The sequence below is a fragment of the Varanus komodoensis genome, unplaced genomic scaffold (genome assembly GCF_004798865.1).
Source record: "Varanus komodoensis strain SLA01 unplaced genomic scaffold, ASM479886v1 scaffold3, whole genome shotgun sequence".
NCBI classification, from domain to species: domain Eukaryota; kingdom Metazoa; phylum Chordata; class Lepidosauria; order Squamata; family Varanidae; genus Varanus; species Varanus komodoensis.
In genome coordinates, this window is record NW_025335761.1 from 12,999,004 (window position 1) to 13,012,258 (window position 13,255).

Sequence of the window (13,255 nt, forward strand, 5' to 3'; positions counted from 1 at the left end):
CAGTGAATAAACATGGAGCAAGGGGTCTTAAGCAGGAATGGAATATGAGATTTTTCTATTTTGTTTAATTGGTTGATCCCTGCTTAAGTGTTTATACCTTAAATGGATCTCAAGCTATGTGTTATTTAGGAAAACACTCTTATTCCATGTACTGGACATCACTATGGGTATGTTCAACACATAATACTAAACAATGCTGTGCTGTAACAGCGTGGCCTTATATCCTATATTCATACATTCACACGATTTCTATGTGTGCATGGTTTCCATATTTCTTCCCTGCAAATAGCTGCATGTATTCCATCAGCCCCTGCAACTAGAAATCAATCACAGCATGCGCTGCTCCTGCCTAATCTGCCTTCCTTTCCCTTCAATGGCCTTATTCCCATGGGTATACCTGTAGCCAGCTGTTCCTGGTTGGGTTTTTTTTTGGGGGGGGGGGTGCTCCATGAAGCAACTGCCTACTTTCTAGCACTGCAGAGACCCTCTTCACTGCTGCCACACAGTGAGAGCAGTGCCTGTGTACAAGCACACCCACCAATGCATACACACCTGCACTGCCTTCCTTGAGGTCTACATGTACACAGGACTCACACATGCTGTCAGTCCCTCCCACAAGAAAAGAGAGGTACAGGGAGGGCATCAGCATAGACACCCATGCCAGGGATGGAGGGAGTGCATCCTGCTAGACATTTTCCTGAAGGTGCCCATCTGGGCATCTACTGGGGAAGTTTGCCAGCAGGCAATCAAGACAGTGGGGGGCGGGGCAGGGGGGTTGTGGGGTGTCCTGAGGATTGTTGGGGAAAAGATGGGAGTGGGGCAGAGGGCAGGAGACAGATCATGTTGGAGAACCCAAAGGCTACCCTATGCCAAAAGGAGATCAGCTTTCCTGATGATGTTTATCACCCTGGCTCCTTTGATATAGGATTAGTGGTAGAGGCCTGGGGCAGAAGGAGAGGTGCTCTCTTATGCACAGCAGAGCATGGGGGCACATGCTCCTTTTTACCATCTTCCCTCCCTTTTGGTAACTAGAGGGCAAAGTGGAAATAGCAAGGGACATAGAGGAGGAAGAACTGCTAGTTGAAAAAAAGTTGCATCTACTTGCTTTCATTTATGACTGCATTACTGCTTTGCTCCCATTCCTTCTCCTTGTGTAAGTGCAGGATATCTGCTTGAGTCCAGGCTAGTCTGCCTGTTACTAGGAAGCCTGAAACAGCTTCCCACAACCCCTTTGAAGCACCAAAGGAAAATAGAACAGCACCTTCTATCAAACTTTGCTGAGCCCAACATGATTACAGCTGCTGTTGCTAATGTAAAGTTTTCCTCCTCCTCACTGAGGTACATTCCACCTGCCCACACATAATTTTACTTGTCATATTCGAAGGAGGGATATGAGATTGCTTGTCAGCAACTCTATAAAGATGAGGCATCTGTAATGGCAAGTCCAGGAAGTCTTGCCAGGCCAGATCCCTGTGTGCACTGGCAGAACTAACAGTATTATGAGAAGACAAGAGAAAATATTGAGACACCCAGTAGAACCACGAGTATGAAGCACTCCCTAAGTCCAAATGCAACACACTGAGGGTGGGCTCCTACGGGAAGTTTCTAAAATACAACTGCTCCCTCCACAACAGTACTTTTTAATGAGATAACAGCCTAAGGTTTTGGGGTGGGTGGGTGGGGGGGGGGAGCAAGGAATGGTGGCAGCAGCACTGAGGGAGAACCGATTATAGAAAAAGAAAAAAGAACTATGCTCCCAAACAATCTGGCAGCCAACAATTAACCCTGCTGTTCTGCAGGAGGCACAGCCAAGAATGGGCGTGAGTTCATCTTCTTCATGTGGGCACAACTTTGATGGAAATAGCCCTGCCTTCTTGAAAAGCAGGAGTTAACCCTTTTCTTCTTGGCCCACACACTTGCTCACTGTGAAATAAATAAATAAATAAATTACTGTTATTCTTATCTATATTTGGGGTACATATTAGCATCAATATATTTGGCACTATAAGAAAAGAAAAAGATGAACAGCAGTAGGCTTTTAAACATTTGCAAATACTGAGCTGTGGAGAGTATTACCATCTCAACTGCTTTTTAATTGTGCAATGCCCGGCGCCGACATTATATGCTTTTTGGTGCCAGGTCAAGACCTTTTTATTTACCCGATATTTTAAAGTTTAAATATGTCAATTATGTTCTGATCCTTAGTCGTGTGTTATTATGCTGTATTTATTAGATGTTTTATATTGTAAGCCGTCCAGAGACAAACTGAAATGGACAGGTTAGAAATATCTATTTTATTGTGATTTATGTTGTAAGCTGTCCAGAGACACAAGTAATGGACGGCATACAAATTTTATAAATAAATAAATAAATAACCCAAAGAAACAAACAGGAGACGTTTGGGGAAGTTTCTATTTGAAAACTAACTGTACCTCTTGGTATATGGTTTTGTACACCAGGAATACAGAAACCAATATAGTAAAATGATTCCACTACCCAGTTTGGACTGCAGAGCAAACCATTTTCCAAAGCTAAAATGTACACACATTTAAGATTTCAGAAATAATTCTGCTTAAAAAGTGAGATAATGGAAAAAGATAAGAGTGAAACTTGGTGTTTCCCAAAGGCAGAGTAGAGAGCCAGTGTGGTATAGTGGTTAAGAGCATGGGCCTGGGACTCAGACGATCTGGGTTCTAGTCCCCGCTCAGCCGTGGAGTCAACTGGGTGACTTTGGGCCAGTCACAGACTGTCAGCCCAACCTGCATCACAGGGTTGTTGTTGTGGGGATAAGATGGAGGAGGAGAATGATGTAAGCTGCCTTGAGCCCTTTGAGGAAAAAGGCAGGATATAAATCGAAAAATAAAAAAATAAATTAGAAGCATCACTGAATATGCATGTGCATATACTTTAGTTCCACTAGTATGAAGCTTCTTGTATCAGGTACAGAAGCCTCATTTTCATCCTTGCACGTCAAATCCAAAACTGAGATTCTAAATGTGCAAGACATTGTATCAGCACTTCCCAAACTCATTAAACGTTGCTGGTGCTAAAAGTTCCACTAGTGCTTGCACAACTGTTAGTGGAACTACGCCATCCCTTACACTCCTAGTGTTATTTTGGGTACAATTCAAAGGATCAGGAGTTCCTGCTTGTTACAAAGAAATAAAATGAAACACACAAAGAAATGACATTACAAATATTAAGTAAATATTTTCCAAGTACAACCCATACTGAATAGCAGATGCATTAAATTTTACTTTGCATCCATTTAATATGTTTTTAGCATATTCTCAACACACACACACTAAAAATAAAGTCCTTCAATTAGTTACACAGACCACCAGAAACAATCATACTTAACCATATTATACCACATTGTCCTGTCCCTTATGAACTTTACTTAACAGATACTTTGGGGAAACAGGGGGAAAATGTACATGTTCCAGAACACTTCCTTGATGTAGATGTATGCTGCAGCACAATTCTATCTGCTTCCTCAAAAGTATGTCTCATCAAGCTCAAAGAGAATTATTCCCAGATAAATTTGTATAACAGGGGTGGGGAAGCTATGGTTTTTCAGTTGTTGCTGGATTCCCAACAATATAGCTTCCAAACCCTGGTGCACACCATTATGATCTTAGTCTATCTATAAACCACAGGTTTGAAACTAGAGTGCATGGTTTAGGTGCAAAATATGCATCTTTTCAATAAAATCCAAGCAAGCATGATGGATAAAAATCAATTATTAAAAAAACAGATTTTTTTATTTAAATCCCAATATTTTAATTGTTTATAATTACATAGCATGAGTCTATATTTTCATGTACACCAAATTTTTGATAAATGAATTCCATTAATCCATTCATAATGTCATACTCTTCCAGAAGATTCTATAAGATTAGACAATTTATTTATCTATAAGATATAACAGATGCTTGGTTTTCAGTTCTCTAAACTGAATTTGTGTTTGCAGAGATTACATGCCTCTTTCTCACAGCAAAAATGTTACAAAATAGACTTAGAGATGCGAAAATGACCTTAATCCCATTGTTCCTTGCAAATCTATGTACACAGAATCAACCCCTTACCTCTTCAGTGCTAATTTTCAAAACATTCAATGTCTAGAAGATTAGGGAATAGATCTGCACAAGAAGCTAAGCATGAGGAGGGAAGAGCAAGCTGTAAAAATGAAAATGAACCCTTTTAAGCAGAATACTCCACAAGTCTTCAGATCTTTTTGTGTACAGCCTGAGGTTTACCATATTATTTCTTCCCTAGAGAAGAAAATTTATAATGGCAGCAGGCTGTAAAACAGACCCAATTTGGGAATGTTTTAATGAAGTTTCTCTACCTACAGGTAGGGAAGGCATGTGTGCAAATTATGTAGAAAACCATAATTTAAATCCAGTCCTACTGACTAGTGATTTAAATCAAATCCACCTGGCAAGCAAATAGTATTTTGTCTTCACGCCATTTGGGAAGCAACAGGAAAAGTCACCCCATTATTATTTTGTTGACAATAGTATTTTCAATCTCTTTAAAGATCAATATGTTATGAAAATTGCTTTGGGAAACTATTACTAGGAATGAATGATATGACAATGGTGGTTTCCTTCAGTTTATTTTTCCAGTCTTATATTTACATCAGCTCAATACCACATCAGCTGGTCATTTTTTCAAAAGAAGTCTGTACAAACATTTGTGTACAGCTTTGCAGGCATTTATCCTACTATATAAACTTTTTGTACCCACTTTGTCCTTATATGGCTCTTTTGCAAGAATTTCCCTCCAAATAATGCAGTGGTATCTCGGTTCACGAACTTAATTCATTCCATGATTCTGGTCACGAGCCCAGTCAAATTTCCCAGTAAGGTTCAATGTAAATAAAGTTAATCCATTCTGAACCATAACTTTATATTATACATAAAGGATAGCATATAAAAGTTATAAATAAATATGTAATTTTTTAAGCACAAAAATATGAGCCATGTCCCCGAGCTGTGGGCCAAGTGGCTGCTGCCTCGGCGAGCCTGGGGGCGGATGGGCCGAGGCGGAGCTGAAGCAGGGCCGTGGCTCCCGCGCCTCTGCCGCAGTCTTCTCAGGACAAGCCGCCGCTGATGTCAAGTGGCCACCATGCTTCTTCCCCCTGTGGTGGGGAGAGGCAGGAGACACCCCACTCAGCCAGTCGCGGCCCCGTCCCTCGCCTCTCCGGCCTCCCACTCCTGCTCCCTGTCTCAGAGCCGGGTGAGCGCCTGCAAGGTGACCTTCTTCTGGCTTGGGAGCGGGGCAGCAGCGAGGAGCCAGGAAGGCCTTGACCGAGGCAAGCACGCCCTCATGGCTCTCCCTTGTTTCATGCTCTCTCTTTTGGCGTGTGGTTCGGCGTCATCTTGGGCTTCTGCTGCAGCCCAAGCAAGCAGAAGATGGCCATGATCATGGTCATCACCTGATGCGGCATTCACAAACGAAGGCAAAATTTTGTCAAACTTTCTGTTCGCGAACTGAACTGTTCATGAACAGAATCATTCATGAACCAAGGCACCACTGTATTTTCTAATGTTTTAGTAATATACACATTTTGCATGCATGTTTGAGAACTGCATGGCAAAATATGAAAAAGCAAACCCTAACTTTATTTCAGCTGACATCTTGATTTAAGAAATGTAAATAAGGTTCTCACTACACTTCCCACCACCCCTTGAAATTTGAAAGTTATTCAAAATATTGTTATGTTTCCTCTAAAAAATGGTGCCTGAAGCTGCAAACTACTTTTGGCCATTTTGGAACTCCATAACAGCCATTTTATTTTTATCTTCCTTTTTGTGGCGCTCATGGAAGGTACAGTAAAAATGGTGCCTGGACCCCCTGAAGACACCCGTCCTACTCTATGAAGACCAACAGAATTCCTTACCCAAAACATTTTCATCCTATCTGGATTACACTTCATTTTGTTTCTTCTAATCCATTCCAAAACTGCTTTCAAGTATCCATTTGGGAGTTCTGCTGCCTCCCTGGGACAGGTTGATGGATAAGAAGATAGAGTTGCATATTGGTGACATAATCTTAAGATAGAACCCAGAGGTTCTATATAGATGTGAAATATCATGAGACATGATAAGAGTCTTGTGATACTCCAAAGGCTACAGGGTAGAAATCCCCCAGCAACACCTTCTCAGATTAACCAGTCTTATGATCAAGCCACTACAATGCTGTATTTCCTCCCCACAAACCCAATCCTAACAGGCTGATAGATCTTTAACACATGTCAGAATTTACTTCATGGGTTTATCATTATGGGAAAGACCTAAGAAGCTTGAGGTCTTACTTCTCAGAAAGGATTTTGGTCTCCATTTTTTAATTTGGCATTATGTCCAAACTCTAAACTATCGTTTATTGAAACAAGTCAGCTCTATAACCCATAGCTAAAAGTTTGCTTGTTTCAAATACAATTAAGATTAACCACAGCAGTTAGGTTTATTAAACAAAACAAGCTAAGTTACTCAGAAGTAAAAGTAAATGCTTTTCATCTTCCCCCAAACATGCTGTAGTAGGGAAGGGCAAAAGGCTCACCATAGATTGTCCCTGCCACAATAAACTCTGATTTAGTGTGATGTCTGAACCAGTTCAGCATCTTCTCTCCACTGCAAAGTTTCTTATGAGATGAAACTAGTATATTGAGAAAACACAGAAAAATGCAAGGCTCCGGGAATTAAACTGAAACAGGTAACAACAATTCTGTAACAAGAATATGATTTGCACAGATGTTGCTGCAAAATACAAACAAAATTATTTTTACAGGGTCCATAAAATCTGATCTCCACACTACAAGAAATAGGCAAATCCATCTCTAAAGCACTATAGTAATTAACTAGTTAAATGCCTATGATTTTGGAGGGGAGTAGAAGGCAGGTCCTCACTAATGAACTGTACTCCCTTCCTATCAGGGAAGCCAAGTCTGCACAATATTGTAACAATGTATCGAGTGATAAATGTTGCCTTTTTCTACAAGAGCGAGTGTTAGCCATTCATTTATATGGGAGAAAATAAAATTTGTGCTCACAAGCATTATTGATAGAAACTTCTGAGGGAACCAGCTTTTGCTCCTCCTTTAGACTTCCCTTCCCAACATGCACCCACCTTTTTGCCATCTTTCCCATTTTCAACCAAGCATTCAATTTCCTCTTCATCACAGGAGGACAGGAACTGGGGTGAAGAGCACTGTAGCCATTGCCCTATTATACCTCAATTCCAGCCCTTTCGGTCCTTAATTCAGTCTCTCAAGGAATTCCATATGCCACTGTTTCCCCTCCATTATGCTAACACTTCCCTTGCCTTAAAAAAGATGGTGCCACACTAAAGAATTCAGAAGCTGCTGTTTGGCAGTCAGGGGCAGAGCAAGCAGCAGCTACCACAACTGTATAGGAAAGAGCAATGAAGAAATGCAAAACAGCAGATTTAACAGTTATACAAGTTCTGTGTTCACTATTCTTACCCACTTTAGCAACTAGTTTCTAATATTCAGTGGCTAGGTTTACACAATCACAGGGGAAAGTAAGCCATGGTGGCTTTCCCCCTAGTGATTGTCCAAATCAAGCCAGTTTCGCTATAGTGCTCACAGCAGGGCAAGAGATAAAACATTAAGAATTACATTAAGTAATTCATAATCATATTATGACCATTATTTACAATCAATTATGCATTAATCATTAATTATAGGTATTATGGCCCAGATTACAGTCTAGAAGCACATAAGGCATCCACTACAATGAAGCTAAGCAGGTCTGGAGCTGGCCTGAACTTAAGAGAGGTGACCACCTTGGAATCACATGTACCCACCCTGGGAGAAAGGTGGGATCTCAATATAATAAATAAAATACGTGTGACTTTAAAAGGCAAGTGATGCAGTTAATAGTTCTGACAACTTCCTGCATATTCAAGCTCTAAGCAGGTTGAAAGTACTAAAGTCTGGATTACATAAAACCATGCTGAAAATGGTTTGCCAGCAACACCTCCCTTTCTGCATCAAGAGAAACTGTTCTAGCATGTTCTTGCAATAGCGGATCAGTACCCAATGATGAAACAGTACAGGCATGCAACATTTTCTGAGAGCAGTATCCTACAAATTTACAGAGAGAAACTGTGCAGCAATCTCACTAAGGGCAGCCACCGGCTGAACAGTGCTTGTTTTTTTTAGGAGTACACATTATCTAACCAGAAGTAAAAACTCCTCAACAGCCTATGCTTGGATACAGCACTATTTTCTTTTTTGATTGTTTGATATTTATTCTCTCTGCCCGTTTCCTCCATTTATAATTCAAGATCTATTCTCTTAACTGTCGTACTTCTAAGTTTACTATGTCATATTTTTCCTTCACTATCTTAGTGTCCCTTAAAAACACAACATCTCGTTACTTGTATCACACTAGCGACTGAACGAAGGTGCCAAAAAAAAAAAAAAAAGGAGCTAAAGATACTAAACCAGCGAGGCGTTTTACAAGAGCCAGGGAGGGGATCGTCATTTAAACCACATCACGTGGCCAATCTTCTGAAGATTCCGACCTCCTCCTCTTTCTGAATCCATTAAACGGCCAGGAACATACCCCGCATTCCCTCAATAAATCGAGATCACTTTACAGCAAGGCACGGCCCAGGGTTAATTTACCCGGGTGGGGATGGGACTGGAGTATCCTACGGGTACTACAGACCTTTCTAACGGAGGAGACACAAACGTTTCGCGTCAGCAATTAAGCAGCGTCCAGGAGATGAACCCCACCCCCTTGCCCTAGGATGGCGGCGACGCGAACTTGCGCTGCCCCGAAACCCTGTGGCCCATCTCGCGTCCTTCCCGCCACCCCCGAATCCCAAAGCGTCTGGCCTAAGAACTCTTCCAGGAAACCCAGAACACAGGAGAAAGACAATAGCTTGACAACCGCTGGTCCTGGCTGGAGAGAGTCAGAGCCTTCGGCACTCACCGCTCCCCCACCCCGCCCTGCAGGATTTGGAACAGTCACCGGTTGGGCTCGAGACGCTGTCCCCCTCCCCCCCGCCAGGAACTCAGCCCGCCAGCCAGGCGGCCCGTCAATATCAAATGCGGCTGGCGTGGAAAGGGTCAGACAGGGAGGCTTCGCCGCCACCGGACAAGGGAGAGGAAAGCGGTTCAGGTCCCAGCGAGGCCCACTTAAAGAGGCAGAAGACTCATAATCAACGGGGAAAACTCAGTCATGTAAACTCAGTCAAAGGTGGACGGGGCTCACTCACCGTCTGCTGCGCGCTGTCCCCTCCCTGCCCTTCCCGGGCTCCTCCTGGCGGCCACCGCCCTCGCCTGCCCCGGGGGATACGCCCGCGCCCCGTTCAGCTCCCTCCGCCTCAGGCCGGTTTCGCAAGATGGCGGAACTTCCGGGAGAGACCATTGAAGGGCTGGAGACAGGCGCAAAAGCAGAGGAAGGCGCGCGGGCGGAAGAAAGAATCCCCCGCTGCGTACCAATGGGCGCGCTCGTTGCGTTTCCCTCCCGCCCCCGGCGCTGCCCTTCCAGTTCCATCTTTTCTAAACCACGGTGCTCGTTCGCGCAGCCAACATGCTGGCGGCGGCCCCTCACTCGTGCCTGGGATGAGCTGTCCTGGCGGGCCTTCACGCCCCCCGCGAGGATACCGTGAGGCGGTGTCCGACTTCCTGATGGTGGTCCTCACCGCGCTGGGCCCCGGCGCAGCGCGCCTCTTTTTCTACCCGACCCTTCTGTACACCCTGGTGAGGGAGCGGCTGCCGGGCTCGCAACGGCCGTGGTTCAGCCGCATCGACCACGCCGTGCTGCTGGGGGCGCTGCCGCTGCGGGGCCGGTGCCGTCAGGTAACGGGACGCGTAGCCGACCGGCTCAACGGCTGCCTCGTGGAAGGCGGTCGGTGGGGACTCCGCGCCCTGTTCGTGGCCTTCGGCCTCTCCGTGGTCGTTGCCGCCGTTTCTGCTGTGAAAAGGTGGCTGCCCTCTCCTTGCAATGCGTGCTTCGCGGGTCACCGGGCTGACCCAGGAGAAAGTAACTTGGCGTACTTACTGCGGAGGGCAAGCCTTGCCTTCTCCTTTTGCTCCTCCGGACGGTAGTCTGCTCTCCGGCGATTTAAGATGCAATCCTATGCACTTCGTTACAAAGGGATCTCGAGCAGGCCCCACTGAAGTTGGTGAGGCTTACTTAGCATGCGTGCATAACGTTGCAGTGTTCAAGTCGGTGAAATCTTTAATTGGACGGTAGAAACGATGGAGAAAACTTCAGTTTGATTTCTGCCTATGAGGCTGTGCTCAAAAGATGCAGGGCAAGCAAAAATATTTGAGTTCATTAAGTGATCTTGTGGAAATGATGCTGGACCGTGCAGGGTTGGAAATGTGGGTGTGTTGAAGTGTGTGCTTATCAATACTAGAGTGGTCACATACTTTCAGGTTTTTACATTTGTCCTACCTCAGACATGCAATTTTATGATGGGTCCTAATGTCTTTGATTTGCATTTGTAACTCATGTTTTCCCACTTCTTTCTTATAAAAAACCTAAAGGTAATGATCAAATAGCTGCAAAGTGTCTTTTGGTTGATACTGCTAGGTCTTTAGGAAGAACTCAGATGATGAACCTGCCAAGATCTTAAGGTGTGAAAGCCTTCCTAGTCTGATCCTTTAAACCTCCTGAGGTTGTTTTGGGGTATTCCCAGATGGGTCACACCAAGCATTACCAATTAAAAGGTATTAAGCAGCAACTCCAGGTTTCTTGTATTAATAACATATAGAAGCAGCAGAGTGGACAAGCTTGGGTGAGTTACTGGTAGAAGAGGATGCTTTGTCCCTTGTAAAACACCTTGTTTGAAGCCGAGTGATTGCACACTGTAAAGGACACCCTAATCATTGTTGGTTCATATAAAAGGCTAAGCAGTGAGGGTGAAAAAGACTGCAAGCCAAAGCCCCTTTTGAGTTCAGGTTCAAAGCAAGTATGGGGGGCTGCCTTTCTACAGGCAACCTGTACTGCCCAGCTGTACTACTGTGAGAATAAACTACTGCTGAGCCATTAATTGTATTAATCATTTTGTGAACTGGATATTGAGACATTCAATACCTGAACAGAAGTTGTAAGATTAATGAATTTAGAGTTCCTATTAAGCACATAATATGCTTTATTTATATTTATGTAAAAATCTTACTAGTAACAGGATAGGTGGCCTGCCATCACATTCTCCATGCCACTGCAAGGTAAGTTTAAAGAGATGTTTATGGGTAGTATGAAAATACTGCTGTTAGCCATTGGGAGAGGATGCACTACATTTTATAATAAAGGAAATTGGTCATGCAGTGATTTGACTGTTCTTCCTGCAGCTGGTAGAGGAGGAGAATGTCCGAGGAGTGCTCACCATGAATGAAGAGTATGAGACTCGCTTCCTGTGTTGTTCTCCACAAGTGAGTCCCCCACCAATTTCAGTGCAATGCAACTGACAGGCACCTCAGGAGCTGGAGGGAACAGATAATCTTAAGTACAGATGCAATCTCTTTTGAGAGAGAAGGAATACAATATAACATAATGTATACCACAGTCAGAACTGCACACCTTGATCTGTGCATGTTTACACAGGAGCAAGTCTTTGGGGATTAACTTCAGGTAAAGATAGCAACTTTTATTTGTGACATTGCCTTATTACCTAACATTCCAGTCTTATTCTTTTTACAACCCTGTCTTACATTTAGTATTCATTAGTTTAAATTAGTAACTTGCAGCTGCATCTTGCCTGATAGTTTTACCAACCCCAGAAAGTGATGGCTTCTTTGTCATTCTCCTCCTCTTCTCCTAATTGCTGATTTCATTTTCTGAATTGGCTGCAGGAATGGGAGGCAATGGGAGTAGAACAGCTGCGCCTTAGCACTGTGGATCTGACTGGAGTGCCCTCTTTGGAGAACCTGCACAAAGGTGTAGAGTTTGTACTGAAGCATCGCGAACGTGGGCATAGTGTTTATGTGCACTGCAAAGCTGGCCGCTTTCGCAGTGCCACCATGGTTGCAGCCTACTTAATTCAGGTAAGAAGGGCCCCTGCGGCTGAAGTGGCAGTGCAGCTAGTAAGTACATGAATGTTTGTTCAGGGTAAGAGATGTCAAAATTTCTCCCAGGACGGCCACACTGTTCTCAAAGCAGAGATGGCCCTCCAGCTGTTTTAGCCTTGAACTCCCATCAGTCCTAGTTAGCATAACTAATAGTGGCCATGGCAGTTGTAGACCAAAACATCTGAAAAAATGAAAATTGCCTATCTCTAATATGAAGAAATACAACTTTTTTGGCATTATGTAAAAGGCTGTACTACTTTATTTAGTACTAATTGTGTCAGAAAATAACTAACAGTCAGGTTCCTTGAGACTGGGATAGATTGGAAATCTGTTTCTTCAAGAGTGACAAACAAGTGTGAATGAAATGCTTGTACTTACAAGCCCCTTACTGTTTGCAAAGTGGAATAATGAAACATAATTGCTCCCTAAAATACTGAGTTGGCCAGTGGTACACTTTTTCTTATTTGCAGGTCTAGTTTTGAGAACAAGATGTTGCTCTAGACTTATATCCATTCACCATCTAATAATGTTTGGGTTGTGCTGAAGCAACTAGCCCAAGCTAAATAAATTCTGCTTATTATGACTTAATGGAAAGCAATACAGAAGCCATGCTTCCACTGCAGGAACAGAAGAGAAACACAGCTGCTGAGTACCCAGCTGAACTCAGGTCAAGGCAAATTTTAGCAGACATGCAGTTTAGATTCACTTAAGTGCAAGTGAATTAAGCATTACAGAGTAAGTTCCCTTTCCCATTAACCATTTCCCCATTGTGTGGCATAAGCTTGTCCATTCCCCCTGTAGGGGACACATTTTTAATTTGGCTTTTCTACCTCTGCAGCTCCACCAGTGGACGCCTCAAGAAGCAATAGAAGCCATTGCCAAGATCCGTCCTCATATCATCATCCGCAGTAAACAAGTTCAGTTGTTAGAGGACTTTCATAAGTGTGTAAATGTTGGAATTCCTGTACAGGCACCGCAAAAGCTACCAGAGGGAGAGCAGGAGCCATCAGCAGTCAAGGAAGGAGAGCACAAAGCATCACAGTACACTCGAGGCACCCCTTTGAAAACACCTGGTTCCTAACCTACTGTTTAGGAATGGACCATCATTGTTTCAGCTACCAATCAATTAGCATCCTCCAGCATTAGAATAAAAGCTGATAGCTAAAAGGTTCTATTAGCTCCCTGCTCTCTCCCCCC

General features: G+C 43.6%; 2 protein-coding genes across 3 annotated transcripts in view; one reads left to right on the top strand and one right to left on the bottom strand.

Moving 5' to 3' along the window:
- The window catches only part of CELF1 (CUGBP Elav-like family member 1), a 54,848-nt gene extending 45,461 nt beyond the window's left edge, over positions 1-9,387 (bottom strand). The window contains exon 1 of one of the 2 annotated variants that reach the window (XM_044436137.1): positions 9,256-9,387. The gene's annotated coding sequence lies outside the window, so the exon portion shown is untranslated. The remainder of the gene's footprint in view (positions 1-9,255) is intronic. The other variant, XM_044436125.1, reaches the window with a different exon arrangement.
- A 131-nt stretch (positions 9,388-9,518) lies between these two features.
- PTPMT1 (protein tyrosine phosphatase mitochondrial 1) lies at positions 9,519-13,230 on the top strand. Its single transcript, XM_044436144.1, has 4 exons — positions 9,519-9,841; positions 11,342-11,422; positions 11,843-12,034; positions 12,897-13,230. The coding sequence occupies exons 1-4, from the start codon at positions 9,605-9,607 to the stop codon at positions 13,137-13,139; spliced, it is 753 nt and encodes a 250-aa protein (XP_044292079.1). The 5' UTR covers positions 9,519-9,604; the 3' UTR covers positions 13,140-13,230.
- Positions 13,231-13,255: the final 25 nt, after the last annotated feature.

Excerpts from the sequence above, each read along its gene's own strand:
- PTPMT1 (XM_044436144.1), top strand. The coding sequence starts at position 9,605 with ATGAGCTGTCCTGGCGGGCCTTCACGCCCCCCGCGAGGATACCGTGAG. Across the intron at positions 9,842-11,341 it reads TGCGGGGCCGGTGCCGTCAG|CTGGTAGAGGAGGAGAATGT; the intron begins GTAACGGGACGC and ends TTCTTCCTGCAG. Across the intron at positions 11,423-11,842 it reads TCCTGTGTTGTTCTCCACAA|GAATGGGAGGCAATGGGAGT; the intron begins GTGAGTCCCCCA and ends AATTGGCTGCAG.